General features: G+C 39.3%; 3 protein-coding genes across 3 annotated transcripts in view; 2 read left to right on the top strand and 1 right to left on the bottom strand.

Annotated features, from left to right (window-relative positions):
* The window catches only part of LOC148370071 (DNA (cytosine-5)-methyltransferase 3C-like), a 49,229-nt gene extending 42,224 nt beyond the window's left edge, over window positions 1-7,005 (top strand). Inside the window, exons 23-25 of the mRNA XM_088329836.1 lie at window positions 781-850; window positions 2,030-2,145; window positions 3,852-7,005. Of these exons, the coding sequence (XP_088185962.1) occupies window positions 781-850; window positions 2,030-2,145; window positions 3,852-4,011 (346 nt within the window). The 3' untranslated portion in view covers window positions 4,012-7,005. The remainder of the gene's footprint in view (window positions 1-780; window positions 851-2,029; window positions 2,146-3,851) is intronic.
* A 2,201-nt stretch (window positions 7,006-9,206) lies between these two features.
* Window positions 9,207-13,705, bottom strand: LOC148370070 (uncharacterized). Its single transcript, XM_088330044.1, has 2 exons — window positions 13,350-13,705; window positions 9,207-10,939 (listed from the first exon to the last, which is right to left on the bottom strand). Exons 1-2 carry the CDS (start codon window positions 13,481-13,483, stop codon window positions 10,654-10,656), a joined length of 420 nt encoding a protein of 139 aa, XP_088186170.1. The 5' UTR covers window positions 13,484-13,705; the 3' UTR covers window positions 9,207-10,653.
* Window positions 13,706-13,852: 147 nt separating this feature from the next.
* On the top strand, window positions 13,853-21,924 carry letmd1 (LETM1 domain containing 1). Its single transcript, XM_088332396.1, has 9 exons — window positions 13,853-14,104; window positions 14,337-14,476; window positions 15,057-15,172; window positions 15,311-15,393; window positions 15,483-15,669; window positions 16,715-16,816; window positions 18,529-18,681; window positions 18,754-18,850; window positions 21,387-21,924. The coding sequence occupies exons 1-9, from the start codon at window positions 13,989-13,991 to the stop codon at window positions 21,461-21,463; spliced, it is 1,071 nt and encodes a 356-aa protein (XP_088188522.1). The 5' UTR covers window positions 13,853-13,988; the 3' UTR covers window positions 21,464-21,924.
* The last annotated feature ends 24 nt before the right edge of the window (window positions 21,925-21,948 follow it).

Below are 21,948 nucleotides of genomic sequence, written 5' to 3'. Positions count from 1 at the left end.
CGAGTAGCCGGGACAGGAGATCAGAGCGTGGTCGGTGGGCAAACACGGGTCGAGTAGCCGGAGTGGGAGATCGGGGCATGGTCGGAGGGAGGAAAAAGTCAGGGAGACGATCGGGAAACCCGGGGCAGACGAGCAGGATACAGTTAAGGACGAGACAGACGGGAGCCAGAGTCAAATAGTGCTTGCCTTGCGTCTGCGGAGGTTCGCTGACAGTCTGACAAGGAGTGAATGGAAGCGTTGAGTTTAAATAGGAGGGGAACCAATCAGGCAACGAGCAACCGCTGGCGCCAAACGAGCACGCACAGATGATGGCAATGGGTAATCGTGACAGATTGTTGTTGTCACTGTTTTCCACTTTTCCTTTCCCTTATCACCAACATACTTGGGACCCATTAGTATGGGCAAAAAAAGGCAACAATTGAATCAAACAGATCAAGAGGGGGGAACATGGGAAGAGAGCACGGCCATGAGCCATTGTGGACACAAATGGAGGCTGCAAAAGGCAAAGCACCCGAGTTGGCAAGGTAGTTTTATTTACCAGGATTGAGCTCGGTGGAGCAAAACTGTTATCCGGACTTGGTTGGGTCTGCCTGTCTAACGCCTCCCTGTGTTTGTTTTGGTTCATGTGCACATAAACCGACCCCCTGATTTTTAGTATTGCATTTTATGGTTCTAAATTCGGCATGTATGCGAGGGCATACTGTATCTAAAGTGCCACTACATGTTTGTGCTGCAAGTGCTTTTTAAATGCTTGTGATGACAAATGTATTTTGTGTTTAGGCCATTGGCGACGTCTCCGGATCAAAAAGTCAGTCTTCAGGATTGCTTGGAAGTCGGGCGATTGGCAAAGGTAAGAGCGCCTTTACGCTGCCGTGGCGCCCGGGCTGAACAAGCATATAACTCAAAAACACATGGCCGGCCAGTGGAGGAAATTTTAAATCGCAAAGACAGAAATATAGGCATTTAAAAACTTCAACTTCTGCTTGATATTGTTGCATCTGTTAGCAGGATTTTTCCCAATACATTTATCTCTAAATTTCAGGTGTTGTCACAATGTAGTTACGCCAAAGAGAAATGGAAGAAATATAAGAATGATACTGTTCACATTGTAAACAAATCAAACAGTATATTGGTTATGTGAAAGGACATCATGTTTGACAGAGCAGGAAGTACAGTAAACCCTTGTTTTTCACACAGGTAGTGTCAAAATGAACCTGATATAAGCACAATTTGTGAAGTAGCAATTTTCTGTTTTTACAATTTTACATTTAAATACTATTGTACATAAAAAGAAACAAACCATTTTACAGGTCCAAGCATTTGTTTTACAAATAAAAGTACTTTATAAGTGTTATTTAAAAAAATAACATCTGCACCGTCAAACAATTATTTTAATCATCAATATGAACTAATACCTTCAAATTGCTGAGATTGGCACCACCTATCGGGATCTGAGTAATTGGCTTGCACGGGAGAAAATTAAAAACTATTATGAAAAAAAGAACAGTCGGACAAATAGTGACCACGCTTTATTTCATTGCTTTTCTGAATGAGCCACTGCATCCCAACTGTACCCTGTAGCGTTTTCTTCTTCTGAAGTCGGTGTGGTTTTGAAACGAAAGGAAGATTCATTGATTTGTTAATGCCGCTCTACATAGCATAGCTTTTAACTTACCTTCCCTTAGCATGTCCAGAAGTTTAACTTGATCTACCATGGATAGCATCTTGCGCTGCATTTAGAGAAACTCGGAATTGCAAAATAATTTGCACGGACGTAATGTAAATTCAGCAGGCTGTTTGAAGTATGTTTATATAGTGAACTGCAACGTTATTGATAAACAGGTAAAGACGAGGCAAAATGACCGTTTAGTCTATCCGAATGCAAAACACAATGCACCATGGATATCTATGAAGTACCGAAACCTTAAAAAGTAAAAGTGTTTTACCAAGAGATAACTGTATAACAAACGCTAAAGTAAAGCTGAAGGGATTGGACAATTACATTTACATTCCTGATGTGTTTGTGCAGCTGGACAAAGTGCGAACAATCACCACCAAGTCGAACTCCATCGTTCAGGGAAAGGTGGGACTCCCTGTTGTCATGAACGGCAAAGAAGACCACCTGTGGTGTACTGAAATGGAACAGTAAGCCTTTGCATGTCTTGTTTTGTCTGCATGTCAAAAAAAAATCAGAAATTTAAAAAAGGAAATGACTAAGTGCTAAAAATTATTGGCACATATACTGTCAAGGTTAAAACTGGAGATTGTAGTAGAAAGAAGAAAAGAATACACTGTGAGTCAGAAACTTGGTTTTTAATAGCCCCTTCTATTGGTGGTGTCTGCTTCCAGAGCCAGGTCAGGGAAGCTCATTTATTGTAAAACACAAGAAGGAAACTACACTTCTGATCGGTTTATATAAACACAGGAAATGAATCTGATGGGTTTAGTTAGGAATCACATATTTCAATGCAGTGTATAATGTTGGTTGATAGATGCCGTGCGAGTATGATAAATGATACATCACAGCAATTTATTGTTTGAAAATAAATAGGAGTCTTGAGACCGTTACCAGTGGCCTCCAAATTGTAGAGACAAAGTTCCTTTGGCTTGGGAAGCTTATGCCCTTGTCCTTGGGTTGTATGGGTTAGTCGAAAGGACTTTGATAACAGATAGGGAGTCCACCAGTGGCGTCCAGGCTGTAGAGACAAAGTTCCTTTGGCTTGGAAACCTACTCTCCTGACCCTGAAGGCGTCTGCCACACATTTATTGAGCGCTATAGAAATATAAACGTAAACGTATGTATTGGATAGAATATAGTATAAAAGGCACATTTACACCATAATTTCCCTTACATATACAGTCTTGCTCATTATTTTTGTTGAGGTCTGAAGAGCTTGGCGCTACATGTATCAAAGTTTTAGCCTTACTACTGCACCCCCAAAAAAGAAACGGTGCTTTGTCTTCTAAGAATTTCATTAAAAGAAATGGTCAACGCCTAATAGAAACACAGTTACAATCAAACTGAAGTCTGTTTTTTTAAAACCACCCTATATGTTCTTTTTGAAATCAAGAAACTTAAAACAAGGAAATACAACAAAACAAAAATGAATATGTGTGACTAACACAAAACTTCCATGTTATTTTTAAAAATAAATTGTGTATTTTTCTGTTGTAAAATGACTATTTTCATTTGATTCAGAGTACCGAGAAGGTAGGTTATCAGAATAAAGGCTGGGGCTATGAGCAGCTCCCTCAAAAGTTTTATTCACAGAATATTTTGGGCACAGATGACTGGAAGACAATGGCTGTTGACAAAACATGACTGCCAAAACCAAAATGGCTTACTATCATTTTTATACTAAAAGGCCGCTCTTTGAGTTGGAAAGAAAATGAAACTTTAGGAAACGAGCCTTTGTCTAAACCAGTTCTAGCGGGCTTTCATGGCGCTCAAGGTAACGTCTGGCTACAAATTATAACACTCCTGAAATAATAGAGAACCTGAATAATCACAATTGGATATATGAAGAAGTTACATGATTTCGACTAAATGAATGACAAAGTTATCAATTACTTGAATAATGAAGAGGTTCTAAATGCAAAAATCCTACAACCATAACTAAATAGAGTAAAGGCAGTGACACATTTCAATATTACATCGCTTCCCAGATAATTATCCTCGAGTGAATTTGGAGACGTTATAATAACGAGCGGTTAGTGATGGGAATTACCGGGTTTGGCTCACTAACAACCCAAACAACCTCGCCCAAGAAGAATGCCTGACAACGCCGGGCCATCCTGCTTGTTTCGAATAAACATTAAATGATTTTCTTGTCATGTGTTTTCGTGTGTAGGATTTTCGGCTTCCCCAAACACTACACTGACGTGAACAACATGGGCCGCACCCAACGGCAAAGGGTGCTTGGGCGTTCCTGGAGCGTGCCAGTCATCCGCCATCTTCTGGCGCCGCTCAAAGATTATTTTGAATGCGAATCGCAGCAGACGTGCCCGTAAGTCCTCTGGCCGGTGCAAATTTGCTCATCTGCACAAGCGGCGTGTGCTTGTACACACCCAAAGCAAGTGGGAGATTTTTCTATTTTTATGATTTTCCTTTTTTCTTGTTGTTGTTGTAACTCTAAAGCACATATGAAATCTGTGCACAAGAGCAATTTTAAAAGATGATTTTACTGTTATGATTTTTTTAAACGCTGGAAAAGCTTTTATTGTTCCAAAGGGGAATGTGTCATTTCAAAAATAAGAAGAAAAGTGTCATATTGTTTTATAAACTGTGTTTGAAGCACCTGTTTGCACAACAAATAGGCGGTATTTTCTTAAAAGTTAAGTAAAAAAATGCTGCTGAGGAAAATTAGCGAAAACCAAATCACGCCATATATAGAAATAAATCAATGCCTACAAATATATTTCTATATACTGTATTTTCAGGGACTATAAGGTGCAACTAAGAACCCCAAACTGTCGAGTAATTTGTAAGTACCCGGTGCCCCGTATATACTGCTAAATAAAATCGGAAATGCATACAGTATTTATTCGTTTATCTACACAAGGTTTTCGGCATAGTACCGTATTTTGTGCAATGATTACTCAATCAATATACATCGCTGACCATAATCGTAAAAATATTTTATGCATTGTATGAGTCGTGATGGTGAGATTGCCAAAACCTAACCACTAGCCGACCAGTGAATGACATGTGAAAAGGCATTCAATTTGATCTCATTCTCTGACTATTTGTACTCATGGTACCAGAGACGAATGGAGAAAACAGAGAGTCATCCTGAAAGATATAAATAAAAACAAGGTCATATTCAGTGGTTTCCTAGTCGTGCTTTTTGCGTTTGTTTATATCTTTCAGGACAACTTTCTGTTGTTTTTTTAATAAATACTGAAATATTCCAATGACAAAAAATTACAAATTGCCCAAACAAATGAATATATTGCAATTTATTTCATATATTTAGGTATTATGTGATTTATTTTCGTGTGCAGGCAGCACGGCGGCGCAGTGGTTAGCGCGTGTGGGGCACAGTTCTGAGCTCATGAGATCGAACCTCCTGTGTGGAGTTTGCATGTTCTCCCCGTGCTTGCGTGGGTTTCCCCCGGTTACTCCGGTTTCCTCCCACATTCCAAAAACATGCAGGTTAACTGGCCGGTCCAAATTGTCCCTAGGTGTAAATGAGCGAGTGAGTTGTCTGTCTCTGTGCCCTGCGACTGGCTGGCAACCAGTTGAGGGTGTCCCCTGCCCACTGCCCCAAGATAGCTGGGATAGGCTCCAGCACCCCCGTGACCCTACTGAGGATAAGCAGTGCAAATAATGGATGGATGGATTTTCGTGTGCATTTATTTACATGGCATATATTTGTCGGTGTTTATTCATACTTTTTTTTCTACTTATGGCAGGATTGGCCCTCCATAGAAAAAAAAAGAAAAATTACCGGTAACCAAGACACAACTTGCCCCTACTTACAAGTGCTATATATAACGATGCGGGACACCGAAAATGCCTTTTGTGGGGTCCTTGGGAGAAAAGTAATTTGTGCTAATCTCAAATCTCACCTCAGTTCAAATGGCAAGGCCTCGTGTCAGGCCCACTATACGAAAATCCTCCTGTTTAGAAAAAGATCAGGATTTTAGAGCCGAGTGTAATAATCCTCTTGGGAAAAAATGCACGTAAAAAGAAATGATCATTTGGATACGACTTAATCAGTGTGTGTGTCTGTGTGTGAAATTGCTAGCTAGCAATGAAAGTGGTGCAACAATCTACTCTCTAAAGTCACTAAAAGCACAAGTTTTGCGCTAGGGATTTTAAAAGTACTTTTGTGTGACTAAAAAACGATATTTATTACTACAAACATACTATTGTAGTACTAAATACGACTTCAAAAATACAACTACAGGAATACAACAAAAGTAATGCAAAAAAATCGACCAAGAAATCACGGAATTGTTGCTTGACCCTCAGTTATTTTTTTCTTTTCTTAGTATTATTTTGCCCTTCTGGGTCCCGACACACCAATCGAGAACCACCGCTTTCGCCGTTAGAGAAATGCACTCACCTCAATTTGGCAGACAAGCTGAGCGACTTCATTGACCACACTTAGCCAGTGAAAAAACGATTCTCTTTGACTTTTTTTGTAGAAACTGCTTGAACGCAGCTTGACAGACAGTAAACGCTTTTGTTGAAAGCAAACCAAACCAATTCCTATAAACGTTTTGTGTTCGTTTTGGTCAAAAACAACTAACCTCCTGATGAAGGCTGCTATTTTCTACCTCAATGTATCATTATTCTTTTATTTTGATAGGGTCTAACTATTTATATATAGCGGAATTGTCGTTTTTTTTTTTAATTGTGTTTTTAGCTAAGTGCATTGAACCATGATGGATGTAACTCTTTTATTTAGGGTGTGATGGTGAAAATGCAATTTATCGGTGCTAGAATTTTTAAAGGTGCTAATCCACATTTTCACTCTTTTCTTAAAATTTTGCTGTTTGTGATATTTTCTTGATTTTAATTTGTATACCATTCATGTGTTTTAAGAAGCTTTTCTCTTGTCTATGTGACCTTATGAAATGAAATGAATTGACCTTACCCATGGTTACTCTAAAAAACTCCATTGTGAGTAGAATGACAAACTTTTGGCGCCTTAATAAAGATGAAACTACTGTGACATTGATTGTCCTGCCATGAAATGATACGAGGATTATAGAACCTGAGATGAAAGCTTATGCTGTAGTCGTTTTGATCAAATGTGCTAACCTTTTGAATTTAATTTGTTAATCTGTTTGAAATGTAGATCTGTTTCCAAGGACCAGAGTTACATTTGCTGCTAATGAATTTGCTTTTTTATATCATGGAGTTTTCCAGACATGCGTGCAAACTATTTACAATCCAAAAAGTAAACACTGTGATGAATAAATATTGTTTTTACAAGCAAATTTGAATTCTTCCAACTCCACGTTATTCCTTTGACATGTCAGAAAGTGTTTGTTTTGAATGCGGAGATGTAATTTGTATTAGTTGCTGCGACCAGATATAGAAAAGAAATAAAAATCTGTTTTAAATGTATTCACGTCTCCCTTTAGTCATGGCAGTGTGCCTTATGTCACGTAAGTGAGTACCCTTTCCCATTTCTGCAGAGATTTCATCCTTATGTTTAATTGAAAAACACTGAAGAAACATCACTTTGACATAATAAGAGATAGTCAGTATAGAGCTTATATATCAGTGTAAATGTATATCCCCCACCCAAAAAAAATTCAAAATATAGCCATTATTACTTAAACCCCTTGTAACAAAAGTGAGCACACCCTAAAGTTGAGGGGATCATTTCACAGTACGTGCTTGTACGGGCTTGAGTTTTCCTCAATGAAAAGCTACTCCCCAAGTCTATTTGCACTTATGCAACCCCAAACCATGACGTTCCCAACACTACAGGGAGTGCAGAATTATTAGGCAAATGAGTATTTTGACCACATCATCCTCTTTATGCATGTTGTCTTACTCCAAGCTGTATAGGCTCGAAAGCCTACTACCAATTAAGCATATCAGGTGATGTGCATCTCTGTAATGAGAAGGGGTGTGGTCTAATGACATCAACACCCTATATCAGGTGTGCATAATTATTAGGCAATTTCCTTTCCTTTGGCAAAATGGGTCAGAAGAGGGACTTGACAGGCTCTGAAAAGTCAAAAATAGTGAGATATCTTGCAGAGGGATGCAGCACTCTTAAAATTGCCAAGCTTCTGAAGCGTGATCATCGAACAATCAAGCGTTACATTCAAAATAGTCAACAGAGTCGCAAGAAGCGTGTAGAAAAACCAAGGTGCAAAATAACTGCCCGTGAACTGAGAAAAGTCAAGCGTACAGCTGCCAAGATGCCACTTGCCACCAGTTTTGCCATATTTCAGAGCTGCAACATCACTGGAGTGCCCAAAAGCACAAGGTGTGCAATACTCAGAGACATGGCCAAGGTAAGAAAGGCTGAAAAACGACCACCACTGAACAAGACACACAAGCTGAAACGTCAAGACTGGGCCAAGAAAAATCTCAAGACGGATTTTTCCAAGGTTTTATGGACTGATGAAAAGAGAGTGAGTCTTGATGGGCCAGATGGATGGGCCCGTGGCTGGATCGGTAAAGGGCAGAGAGCTCCAGTCCGCCTCAGACGCCAGCAAGGTGGAGGTGGGGTACCTGTATGGGCTGGTATCATCAAAGATGAGCTTGTGGGGCCTTTTCGGGTTGAGGATGGACTCAAGCTCAACTCCCAGTCCTACTGCCAGTTTCTGGAAGACACCTTCTTCAAGCAGTGGTGCAGGAAGAAGTCCGCATCCTTCAAGAAAAACATGATTTTCATGCAGGACAACGCTCCATCACACGCATCCAAGTACTCCACAGCGTGGCTGGCAAGAAAGGGTCTAAAAGAAGAAAAACTAATGACATGGCCTCCTTGTTCACCTGATCTGAACCCCATAGAGAACCTGTGGTCCCTCATCAAATGTGAGATTTACAAGGAGGGAAAACAGTACACCTCTCTGAACAGTGTCTGAGAGGCTGTGGTTGCTGCTGCACGCAATGTTGATCGTGAACAGATCAAAGCACTGACAGAATCCATGGATGGCAGGCTTTTGAGTGTCCTTGCAAAGAAAGGTGGCTATATTGGTCACTGATTTGTTTTTGTTTTGTTTTTGAATGTCAGAAATGTATATTTGTGAATGTTGAGCTGTTATATTGGTTTCCCTGATGAAAATAAATAATTGAAATGGGTATACATTTGTTTTTTGTTAAGTTGCCTAATAATTATGCACAGTAATAGTCACCTGCACACACAGATATCCTCCTAAAATAGCTAAAACTAAAAAAGCCCCACTCCAACTTCCAAAATATTCAGCTTTGATATTAATGAGACTTTTGGGTTCATTAAGAACATGGTTGTTGTTCAATAATAAAATTAATCCTCAAAAATACAACTTGCCTAATAATTCTGCACTCCCTGTATGCTTGACTAGACACGACACAAACATGTTTGTACTCCTTACCTGGTGGCCACCACACATGCTTTGCACCGTCTGAGCCAAATCAATTAATCTTTGTCTCACCATACCTGAGGATATATTTTCATTGCGTCAAAGAGTTTCTTCAGTGGTGTTCTCATAAACATAATGAAATCGCGGCAGAAATTTGAACGACCAAGAAAAATCAATCCCATCAATTTTAATTTACATGACTGAATTAAATACACTTTCTTTTTTAAAGCAGCATTTATCATATTACACACTGAGCCACATTTCAGACAAATTATGAGAAAAATGTATGGAAAAAAATTGTGCCTCACCTCACAAAAAAATGAGAAGCACTGATATAGACCCTTCCTTAGAAAATCCTGTTTATAGGAGAACTGTTATGTCCTTATTTGGTATTGTATCAGAGCCCTTATTCTGATCAAACTAAAGAAAGTTACTGTAGACAAAATACAAAAAGTATGAACCTACCAAGAGGAAAAATAATCACATTTTGATTATACAACTGAGGCAATAATACAGAAAACAGGGATGTGATTTTTCCGACTATAGTCGGAATTCCGACTTTTTCACTTTTACTTTTTCACTTAGCAAACAAATTAAAAATCCGACTGTCTCACTCTTACCTTTATTGCTCTGGCGCACCCTGGCGGCCGTTAGAAAAATTGCATAAATTGGCCGCATCGTTGCACAAGCTGCAGGGTCCGAACTGCATTTGAACTGACCCTGCCTTATTTACAAAAAAATCGGGTATGTGGGCAAATTATTTTGTTATTTAAATCTTCTAAAGATGTTACTTAAATGATTAATTTAAGCATGGTTTTGGACAAGTAAATTGCTTTAAAACCCAGGAGCTTCGGGGGGTCTATCTTTTCCACAGCCTTTTGAGGTTTTTCTTTTTGTTTTGTTTTTTGGGGAGTACCCGTAACAGCAAAATGTCAGACAGTGACAATCTTGTCAGCTCCCTCTTGGTGACTCTCATTTAAAATAAATAAAAATGTCTCAACCTACCAGTATTTGAAAAAAAAAAATGCACGATTATATGATAGTTCATGTATCATGACTATTATTCAAATCAATATTATTTTTCATGAGTGATTTTTTTGGTACCACTAGGAGGCACTACATAGTACACAGTGTCATTTTAAACCAGAAATGTTATATGTAGTACCACCAGTATACATTTCAGCCTTTCAAAACACCCTCCAAAATATTTCGATTCTCACCCCATGTTAACCTCGATGTCGGAGACACGTGAATTCCAGAAAGAAAACGGAAACGTTTAAACATGAACCTTCTAACATTGTAAATGTGAAAAGTTTCACGTGCAAAGTTTCTTTTCCCGCAGAGCAGCAGGAATGCTTATTTTTGTTCAGCTGTTCACTATTTCTACGCTGAGGCCACGTTTTTGAGCATTTTAAATAACAACGATCCACAAATTGGTTGAAAATCTGTACGATTCAAATTGCCAAGCCTCTCAAAAAATGTTTTTCTTTGAGAGACAAAAAGTCAATCCCAACATTTTGTTCCCGCTGATCTTGTCAAGAAGAAGCTTTGTCCAATTTGACGATAAAAATCTGAGGAATCGCTTGGTGTGCGAGGAAATTACGGAGTGAATTGTCACTTGGGCTCTGCCGCCGCCTCCCAGGGTTTGCGTATCCGTGACATTTGTGATGGAGTGGCACTGGAGTTGCTTGCCTGTATGTCTATTTTGGTCACTCCTGGCACTTCTTTGCCCTCTTGGACAAGCTGCATCACCTCAGCAAAGGAAAGCGACTTGTCCGACTCGGACTCTTTAGACGTTTTGTCCGTTTGTCTTCCGGCATCACCCCAAGATGGAGGCAGGATCTTTGAAGCTGACCCGGACCACGCTTTGTAGCCAAGGCAGTCCAGTGGCTCCACAAACCTGAGACACAAGACAGAAGATTGTTTCAGTTCTTTGAACAAAGAAGACTAATATTGGGATCTCGACTCTTTTTGTAGTGGTGCACAATTACACTCAGTGTCGTGTAGTCAGGAGAGGCCGGTGAGGCACAGCCTTACCTATCATCATGGAAATATAAAATTAAAAATCAACAAAATGGTTTTATATATATATATATATATATATATATATATATATATATATATTCGCTGGAAAAGTTCTTTCTCATTATACTTCACAATTTTTCGAATTCTTTTTCAAAGTCGCTGAATTTTCACGTGATCTCGTGAATATTAATACAAATAGTATGTCACGTACTTCTGTGCTAGGTGTCTGCAAATTCAGAGTTAGGCACACAATTATCTTGCCTCGTGTCAGAAGGCAATAGTGAGACAAGGGATCCAGTATTTGTTTTCTCGTTGCATGGACATTTTTTTTCGGTTATGGACAATAACATAAATTTTATATGATCTCTGGGCCAGTATTTCTGTGGTACTATGTCTGTATTACTGTAGTAGTGTATCTGTATTATTTTTTTAATTTTACTGTAAATGTCTAGTATTTCAGTAGCAGCATTTTTTTAATATTTGGTATCACATTTGTACTGTTTCTATAGTCATTTTTTTTCTTTTCAGAATGAAAGCAAAATAATACAGATTCTTTTTAGCACTAAATTTGATATTGATTTTGTAGTACCGGTAATTTATATTTGCTAAAAAATATGAAAAATGTAAACCCCCTTGTTTTTGGGGGTTTTATTTTTGTACATAATCAACATTCCCAATGTGAAAATAATACACAATAGGCTTTAGAGCAGGGATGGCGAACACGTGGCTCTAGAGCCGCATGCGGCTCTTGGCCAATAAGAATGCGGCTCTTTGCCTAATCATATTTTCTATATACTGTGGCTCTTTGCCTTTTTTCATGTTTATTTTTTTTTTTTTTTTGTGTGTATTGAGGGTGGACACTTTCCTTGAAATCAACACAAGAACAATACTTGTATTGTAAGGAGAGGAGTGTGTTATGGGAAATAATATGTTTTAATTGTGTGTGTTTGTGTGTGTCTGTCTGTCATGGCAGGTCAGCGTGTAGTGTGGCTCTTTGACTCTCACAGTTAAAAATTTCGGCTCTTTGTGTAAAACTTGTTCGCCACCCCTGCTTTAGAAGTTCCCCCTTGTGGGATATTAATGTAATCATTATTATTATTCTCTCGACTTCTATCCATCCATTATCTGCACTGTTTATCCCATCCCAGCCATCCTCGGGCAGTGGGCAGGGGACACCCTGAACTGGTTGCCAGTCAGTCAGAGGGCACACAGGGACATACAATGCAGTTGCTCATCCACACATAGGGACAATTTGGGCCGGCCAATTAACCTGAAATGCATGTGCCCGGAGGAAACCCACGCAAGCATGGGGAGAACATGCAAACTCCACACAGGACCTCAGAACTGCCGCACACGCTCTAAGCACAGCGCCGCCGTGCTGCCCTCTTTTGATTTAAGTATCAAATTATTGTAATTTTTTTTTCTCTGTATTTTGCAGCACTTTCTTTTCCCTTGTTAAAGTTGTAGTGTTTGTGAGTCTGAATGGGTAAGTGTGAAGCACATTGTAAAGCGCTTTGGCAAGGTCTTTATTGACTTGAAAAGTGCTATAAAAATGCAGACCATTTACATTTACTATTACTGTAGTTATATATTTGTAGTATTTGCACTTTTGTTGTAGTATTCGGTGAAGCCCTTTGAGACGCTTTGTGATTCAGAGCTATACAAATAAAAATGACTTGACTTGACGATCCATTAATTCTTTTAATTAAATGACCAGTGCATAGAATTTGTTTATAGGTTATGATAAGACACAGTTTATATATTTCTCTTTTGTTCTGCAAATAGATTGATTCACAAGATGTTTGGTTCATTTATTTGTAAATTCAACTGTGCCTCACCAGACACCACTGCACTGAGCAGGATGGAATTCATGTTTCGTCCCTCTTGTTTAGATTTAAAATGAATACAAATGAAACATATGCTCAACTCCTGCACAATGTAGTCAAAGAACGGTTGCATTATTGATTCGTTCTTTTTTGTTTTTGTTTTTTTTTACAAACTTCTCCGATAGATTGATTAAATAGAAAGTCAAAATGCAACTGGTAGCATTGCGAGTTGTGGTATTTTTGATGACAATAGAATTCAAATTTTAGTCATTGTCAAAATCGGTTCCAAATATTAAGTCATCAACTCTTAGTAACTGGTATGGGTGTTTACTTGCGGAGAGGTAGACAAAAACGTTTGCAATATGAAACCTTCTAGTTTGTGTACAAAGTGTGAATGCGTTCAGCAACTTTTTTATTTGCAACCATTCGAGCAAGCTTACTAGCTAGACTAGTTTGTACCTGTTGTAAAAGAAGAGTTTAGCGTCAAGTGGGTCAGCCTCTCGCCCACTGCCGTCTAACGTCTGCAGGCCTTGCTGGAACCGTGCATCGGATTTAAAGTTGTATGAGTCGAATCTCAAGTAAACGGAATCCATCGGGAGATCAATTCATTCTTGTTTTTCACTCAAGTGGAAAAAACAAAATTTGCACAGTGCAGAAGCATCAGCAGCGGAAGTTGTACGGCAAAGCATTTGGACAAACTACAAGCGAGAGTTTTACACAATAAAACAATACTCTACAAAAAAATGCGTTTATTTCACATCATTATTTCATCATCGTGATAAAAAGTGGATGGATGATAAATTGTGAACCAAAATGACAAAACGTAGTTGCGATTGACATTTATGCTTAAAGTACGCATGCGCAGTTTGACGTCATGTTGGGGTAAAAATGTCAACATTGAAAACACGATTTGTATTTATAGCCAACAAAGCAAAATACCGGTACAATTGCATCATATAAAATGAACGTTTTGTGGTAACAAAATAGATGAGCAATAAATAAGTTTAAAATAGACAAAATTACGTCGTAGATTCGTTGTTGTTGTCATAGTGCTTTTCTGTCATTACGGTAAATTGGGCGGAAGTGGCCTTGTGAGACATGGCGCTGTCCTGTTCGACACTCGCAAACAATGTGTCCCGAATTCGATTATGGCGCGTTGGAAGCGGGCACATTGCAAACGGACTGTACGCTCCGTGTGTCTGTCACCACTTCAGGTTGGTTGGATATTGTTCTTAAGATGAGAGATGTGCAATCTTACTGACTTTCACAGTTGACATTTCCGTCCTGCCCTGATTTAAAGCTTGCAGCAATCCATTAGTGAATTTTATTTCAATTCTCACATGATAACGATAACGCAATGAACAAGTTTTTTTTAATTTTCCCTATCGTGATGTGCACGTTTTTTTTCTTAGCCAAAACTGATGACATTTTATTCCCTATGTGTAGAAATTACTCCTCGTCCGAAATTCGACGTGGGCTCGGTCGCTATGTGACGTCCAAACTGCAGTGGGTCAACAACAAATATGAAAACTTCCTCAAAAGACGATTCCCACGCTTTCACTTGCTTTACCATACATTTAAGGAAGGTGAGCTCAACGACACGTAAGGAACTTTGTATCAAGACTTCACGTAAATATGAAAATCATGCAATCACTAACTTTCAATCCAAATTTGGGGCTAAATGAAGACTCAATTGTCAGGTGGCATGATTGTGGTTGCCTCGTTTTTGGCAAACACCATTTGAAAACAATCCTTTCATTTGCTAGGTTTGCGGAAATTACAACACCAACCTTCTTTTGGGACACTGAGTAATATTTGGCCACTAGATGTTGGTTTATTGTGGTCATGGTTCACAGGTGCTTTAACCTTGGCAGCAATATGGTGGAAAATCATGTCAGTTTCCTCTACGTGAGCCTCTTGTGAAAAAGCTACAAATTTCTCTAAAAGTATTTGAACAAAAGCACGTACATACTTCATGAATTTGTGCTTATTATTTAAATACATTTTGTTGTTTTTACTGAATGTTCTTTTTACCACTAGGAGGTGCTAAATAAAACACAATGTCTCTTTAAGAAGGCTGGCGTGGCTCGCTGATACATTTCGGTACTTCCAATGCATTTCGAAGGAATTTGTTGTAATTGACCGATTCTTTCCTAAAAAATGGAGGATTCAAGCTCTTTTTCCGAGATGCCAAGGACGTGACTAGGATTAAAAGTAGGATGTCGAGCGATGGAGTCCGGTTCCAAGATTTGTCTTATCGGGAAATGGAGAAGCTCAGGCAGGTGAGTTGATTCCCGTTTTTGGAGCTCAACCTTCCAAAAAACAAATTTAAAAAATTGCTCACCAAGTTCTACCATCACTAACAACATTTCTGTTCAAACAACAGCACCATCAGCAGTGCTCTTTGTCTTGTCTTGCAGTTTCGCCGTGACTTGCTGAAAGGCGTCCCCTTGGTGTTGATCTCTATTCCCCCTTTTGCCAACTACCTGGTCTTCTTCTTGATGTGAGTGATTCCTGCCTGCAGAGCCTTTCAGAGTTTTGCACCATGAGTTAATGAATGCTTCCATCCGTGTTTCTTCACCACCCGGGCAGGTACTTTTTCCCCCGCCAAGTGCTGATCCGCCATTTCTGGACTCCGAGGCAGCAGGTGGAGTTTCGACAGTTGTACCATTCGCTGAGGGCACGACAGCACCGGCCGGTTCTGCAAGGTCTCCAGGAGGCTAGCAAGCAGTTAAAAGAATCACAACTGCGCATTCGCCTTCACAGTTTGTGCTCTCAGGTATTTGTTTTTTTTGCCTATTTTGTGTTTACATAGTGACGGCTATTCATCACTTGACGATGCTCGAGAGGCCTTGCAAAGAGTAATCAAATCTTTGAGAACATTTTCATGAGGTTTTACTGCCACAGCTTGTCCGCGTGAGACACGACTAGTAGCTAAACGAACAATGGCCAACTTTGTTAGTCTTTGCCGCCATCTCCTGGCTTGTGTAATCATTGTAGCCTCAGTCTACTCATTCATGATGCGTGTGCAAGAACATGAATTTCCCAGAGCGCTTGAATAAACTCTATTTTTCATCTTTCTTGGGGTATGAGTTGGCTTTTCGACTACCAGCTAGCCTCTTCTTGATTTCACTGTTTTAATGTTTCACCAAAAATAGAAACGAAACTTTAAAAAAACGGCAGAGACAAGCATGACGTCACTCTCGAGCACTCACCCGCCCCCCATTTTTCCAACTTAATGAGTTACGCCCCGAACCGCTCTGCGAAAAGTAAGATAAATGCAGATAGACAGCAAGGGAAACGAAAGCATAAGATCTCTTTGAACTCTGTTTGACATTGTTAACACTTACTTAATAGTGTACATATACTACTTTCAACTTTTTAAGGGCACCTCAAATGACGCACCCCACCATTAAGTATTTAACATTAAAAAATGTCAAAAGAAAAATAAATATGACTCACAATTACTGAATAACAACCCGGAATTGGGAAAAAGCTGCTTAAACAAATACACATCAACAAAGTCCATCTGAAGGTTAATACGGGTCCTAAAAACAACTGAAGGTACCTAAAACACTACCTACAAACTCATTAGACCTCCAGAGGGTGCTCTAACTGCACAAACATAGTACAACCTGGCCTTTTTCTTTAGTTTTTGCCTTTTGATCCATAAGGCACATCTTGACTACTTGGTATTTGACAAACTCAACTCACTGCAGTGTTTTTAATATGGTATTATTTACGCATTAAAACGTGTAACTGACAATATGCCTATTGGATGATCTCAAGTCAAACGTGCTTGTATGTTTATTTTCCAACTTCAGGTGCAAAACGGATCAACACCAAAAGTGTCAGAAATCCTTGCAGTGCGGAGTGTGTTTTCAGGGACGCCACTGGCCATGGGCAGGCTGAATACGGCGCAAATGGTAGGTTAAAGTTGTCTCACCTATGACCCAAAATATTGTCAGGATATTGAGGAATCTGTAGTTGGCCACCCAAACACGCTTAGTGGAATTGTGACCAAAAAGTTCTGTTTTGGTCTGATCCAACCACAAAATTTTCTTCCATAACTCCTCTGTATCATCCAAATGGTCATATGCAAGCCTAAGACAGGCCTTGACATGTGGTGGTTTAAGCAGGGGAAGCTTCCATGCCATGCATGATTTCAAATCATGACATCTTAGTGTATTACCTACAGTAACCTTGAAAACGGAGGTCCCAGCTTTTTTCAGGTCATTGATTTACTCCTGTTGTGTAGTTCCGAGCTGATTCCTCACTTTTTTCGAATCACTGAGAACCCACGAGGTGATATCTTGCTTGGGGCTCCACTCTGATTGAGATTGACCGTCATGTTTAGCTTCTTCCATTTTCTAATGATTGCTCCAACAGTGGACCTTTTTTCACCAAGCTGCTTGGCAATTGCCTCGTAGACCTTTTACAACCTTGTGGAGGTGTACAATTTTGTCTCTGGGGTCTTTGAACAGCTTTTTGGTCTTGGTCCATGTTATAAGTTAAAGTCTTACTCATTGTATGGGGTGGACAGGTGTCTTTATGCATCTGTTTCAGGATGATACATGGAGTGCAGGTGGACTTCTAATGGGCGGACTAACAGGTCTTTCAGGGTCAGAATTATCGATAAAACACAGGTGTTCAAATACTTATTTGCAGCTATATCACACAGATAAATTGTTAAAAAATCAAGCATTGTGATTTCTGGATTTTTCTTGTTAGTTTATCTCTCTCACAGTGGACGTGTATCTACGATGAAAATTTCAGACCCCTCCACTATTTCTAAGTGGGAGGAAATGCAAAATAGCAGGGTGTTCAAATACTTATTTTCTTCACTGTATGGAAACTTGGATGACAATTTTATTTGTGTTTTAAAATGGCAACCATCACAAGTTTCCAAATGTGAGTATTCCCCTGTGTGTGTTTGTTACAGGGTTTGTGCGAGTGTTTGAAATCCTTGAATTTGAATGTTGGTTTTCAAAAATTGAAAAGTGCTTGAAATTTGGGTCGATTGTTTTTTAATGTTTGAAATTGTTGCCATGTTTCTCAACAGGTCTGCTTATTAAAAACAGCAACATTGCTCTATGGGGGCTTTGCATTTTTTCTTGTTTTGTGATTAACTGCAGCGCCTTCGGTTTGTATGGCATTGTCCTATGAAGCGCTGTCGCCCCCTACAGGTGGTGCCCAAGAGTACAGGTGCATGCTAAAGCTAAACAGGTCACTATTAAATGTGTATTCTAGAAAATATTACTTATTAATTACAATTAATACATTTATTATGGGCCATGCAAAAAATAAGGTAATTTTTCTCTGGTGAATTCTAATAAGAACCTCCTGCAACTGAAAGTATAAGCTGTGTTTTACCCAACACCAATGTGACAAGGAATTGGACCAAAAAACAAATATATTTGCGACTTAGGATCTGAAAATCACATTTCTTGATAAAGACACATGCAAGATTAAAAAACGTATTTATAAATGGCACATATACTTGTGGGTCTGCAAAATGGATGATTCACACCTGATTTCTTCTTTTAATGGTACTAGAGAAATTGCCTCTGTAATTCTTTTAAAATTGCTTGAGTTTGGGCTTGAAGAAGGTGTACGTACCCTGTTTTTACTTCATTAGAGAAAGTTAAGCTCGCTGCTGTTCTTGACGCCTCGCCTCCCCGGATTCCTGATTGGTCGGCGACTGAGCAGCCATGCCTTGGAGCTTCTCCAGCTTGACCAAGCTCTGAATAAACTCGGCCCTCGGCAACTCTCAGACTCTGAAGTCAGACAGGTGCGAAACTTGAGCCCTCTGCAGGAGAGCTGCAGCTCACATTCAGTTCTTTTCCTTTTTTTTTTTTTTCAGGCCTGCTATTTGAGGGGACTTAACTCAGACACTCTTGCTGTTAACCAGTGCCGAGAATGGTTGGGACAGTGGCTTCACATCTCCTCTTCCCTTAAAGGTCAAGTGCAGAACATAATCTCCATTTTTCAAAATGTAATATTTATTTGTATAGCACCTTTCAGCTAATGAATTTCCACTCCTTTTTTCCCAACCCAACAACCTGGAACACCAAATACACAGACACACACTGATTAAAGTACATAATAAGGAAAATTAAATTATGTAATTAGTATTTGTGGTTAGGCACGGACTAACCATGTGAGGAAAGCGACCTTGGGCTCGTCCACACTAAAAGGTATAGCTTCAGGAAAGAATTTTCAGCCATTGAACAACACTCTACGCCACATGGAGAAACACTGAAATAATACAATTTTAAAAATGCAGAACAAAAGTGTAAAAAGTAAAATATGTTACAGGATAAATGTAAGAAGCAAAACATATCAAACTAAATAAAAATGATCAATTACGGTAAAAGTCATATTAAAGAAGTTGGTTTTGAGCCTTCTCTTAAATATATCAAGGGTCCCTGCAGACCAGATGTCCTCTGGCAGGCCGTTCCATAAGCGAGGACCAGAATGACTGAATGCTACACTCAATAGGTTTTGGTTCTCACACTAGGAACAGTTGACATTCTGCTGCCAGAGGACCGCAAGGTCTGATATAATCAAATCAGATCGGACTCATAAATTGGCCCAAGACTGTTCAAATGAGTAAATCCACCATTCAATTGTTCCTGAAACGCACGTGGAGCCAATGCAGCGATTTTAAAACAGTTGGATTGTGATGCATTCACCAGACCTTGTAAACACACATGCTGAATTTCAAAGTAGCTGCCAGCTGGCAGCATTCGTTTTGGGGAGACTGGAGAGCAGGGCATTACAAAAGTCTAAATGAGAGGATATGAGAGAAGGTGGAGAAAAAAAAACGGCGGTTGTGAGGCCCCATCTGAAGAAGAGTAATTTAGACTCAAGCATTTTAATTATGAACATCTAGTGTCCAACGTACCATTGTTGAACAAAGTTTTCGAAAAAATGGTTTTTATTCAGCTGAAAACTTTAAGAAGAAAACAGCATTTTAGGTCAATTTCAATCTGGTTTAAGAATAAACCACAGGATAGAGACTGCACTTCTAAATATTTTAAATGATATCAAGTTAGTATGGTATTTAATAAACCTACAATTCTGGTGCTACTCGGTGCTGCCTGTGACACAGGGGGCCACTAGATTTTATGAAATACACTTCGAAACCTAGTGGGCATCTCTTGTACTGTTTTAAACTGGTTTTGTTTCCATCTCACAGACTGACATTTCTTAGTAGCTGTGGATGCATGTTCCTTCAGAACCCATGAAGTTACATGTGGGGTTCCCCAAGGTTTAATTCTAGGCCCAGTACTTTTTAAGTTGTATATGCTTTGCCTTAGGAATTTCATGAGGAGGCACAGCTTCCATAAATATGCTGATGACATCCAGCTCTACATTGGAACCCTGATCACACAAGTCCTATCGATAACCTGTTAACATGCATTTCAGATGGCAGAGAACTTCCTAAACCAGGACAAAACCGAGGTCTTAGTCATTGGTCCTGAAAGTCGGAGAGACACACAAACCACAAGATTTCAGACAGTTAGATTTCATTAAAAACGTGGGCGCTATTTTCGACGCTGAGCTTAATTTTTTCCACATATCAAAAATATTAATAAAAATGGGTTCCATTGTCTCAACAATATAGCCAGATGTCTGTCTCAGGTAAACACAGAGGTACTGATACATGCTTTTAAATATTCTCGTTTAGATCATTCTAACACCCTTTTCTCCGGTCTTCCCAAAAAGAGCATTGCCAGCTCACAGCCATTACAAAACTCGCATTTCACCAGTTTTAAAATCGCTGCATTGGTTACCTTTGCGTTTTAGGATTAATTTCAAGGCACTCTTACTAGTTTTTAAAGTTCTTCATGGTCTTGGGCCATCCAATCGGTCTTATTTGCTTTAATTATATCAGCCCTCGCGGTCCCTGAGGTCCTCTGGCAGCGGTTTGTTGACTTTCTCGGGTGAGGACCAAAACCTATGGTGAAGCAGCATTCAGCCACTTCGGTCCTCACCTATGGAACAGTACGACGGAGGACATCGGGGGTGGGGACTCTTGATAGTTTTGAAAGGAGGCTCAAACATACTTTTCTAACATGGCTTGAAATTGATCATTTTATTCAGTCTTAATCTATTTACCTTCGAATCTTTTACTGTATCATACTTTACTGTTTTATTTCACATTTTTATGCCTTTGTTAATTATATCTTTTTATTTCAGTGTTTCCTCATTCTGGGGTACCACACTTGTAGGAGGTGGTTCAATGGATGAAAATCCAGAGGCCATCTGCTGCTATTCTTATCAGTGTGGATAAAGTCTCCCTCAGGTCCCTTTCCTTACATAACGCCACCTTGTGGTGTCTTTTAGGGTTTTAGAAACTTAACTGATGAAAATAATGGATATTTTCCCACATACAAACTAAGGGCAAGTATTTTATCAACATGTGAATATGTAGAATGGGAAACCTTACAATATTTTTAGGCCTTTTTGATTTTCTCTTGTGCTCTACAGACTCTGACGTGTCGCTCCTTCTGCACTGCCTGGTGTTCCTCTCCGCCAACTACCCCAACGTTATGAGCCGCACTTAGGGGGATCCCTCGCTACATCCTGTCTTCAAAACAACTGTCACTTAAATGCTTTGCTGACTTTCACGCTGAACCTCTGCAACGTTCAACGTTGACTGGAATTGTGCAGATTGAAGTTTACAAGTTCCACGGGTTGAAAGATATCAGCTTTAAGAGGGGGCTAAGTCGTATTATCATTCCGTTTGCATTTTCTTACCATCTTTTACCTCAACTTGTGCACTCTTGTTTATTTTCAAACATTAATGCTTAAGGGAACCATAGCGACTTGTTTAAAACAAAGCTATCAAATCCAAAAACAGACTGGAAAACAAAACCTGATTACTTGCATGTATTTTCAAATTTGGACTGTTTGGCCTGCAGTGAAGCCATCTTTGTATTGGCACTTTACAGAGAGGTTTATTCCTGTTAAACTGACAATTGTGCCTTTTGCAATGACTGGCATATTACATTTCAGTTTGAAGGCATGTTTTTGTAATGGTTTGTGTTTA

This window comes from Urocampus carinirostris, chromosome 3, assembly GCF_059441175.1.
Source record: "Urocampus carinirostris isolate Australia breed hairy pipefish chromosome 3, RoL_Ucar_1.0, whole genome shotgun sequence".
NCBI classification, from domain to species: Eukaryota; Metazoa; Chordata; class Actinopteri; order Syngnathiformes; family Syngnathidae; genus Urocampus; species Urocampus carinirostris.
Note: the sequence above shows the minus strand (reverse complement) of the source record. Positions and strands in the feature narration are given on the sequence as shown.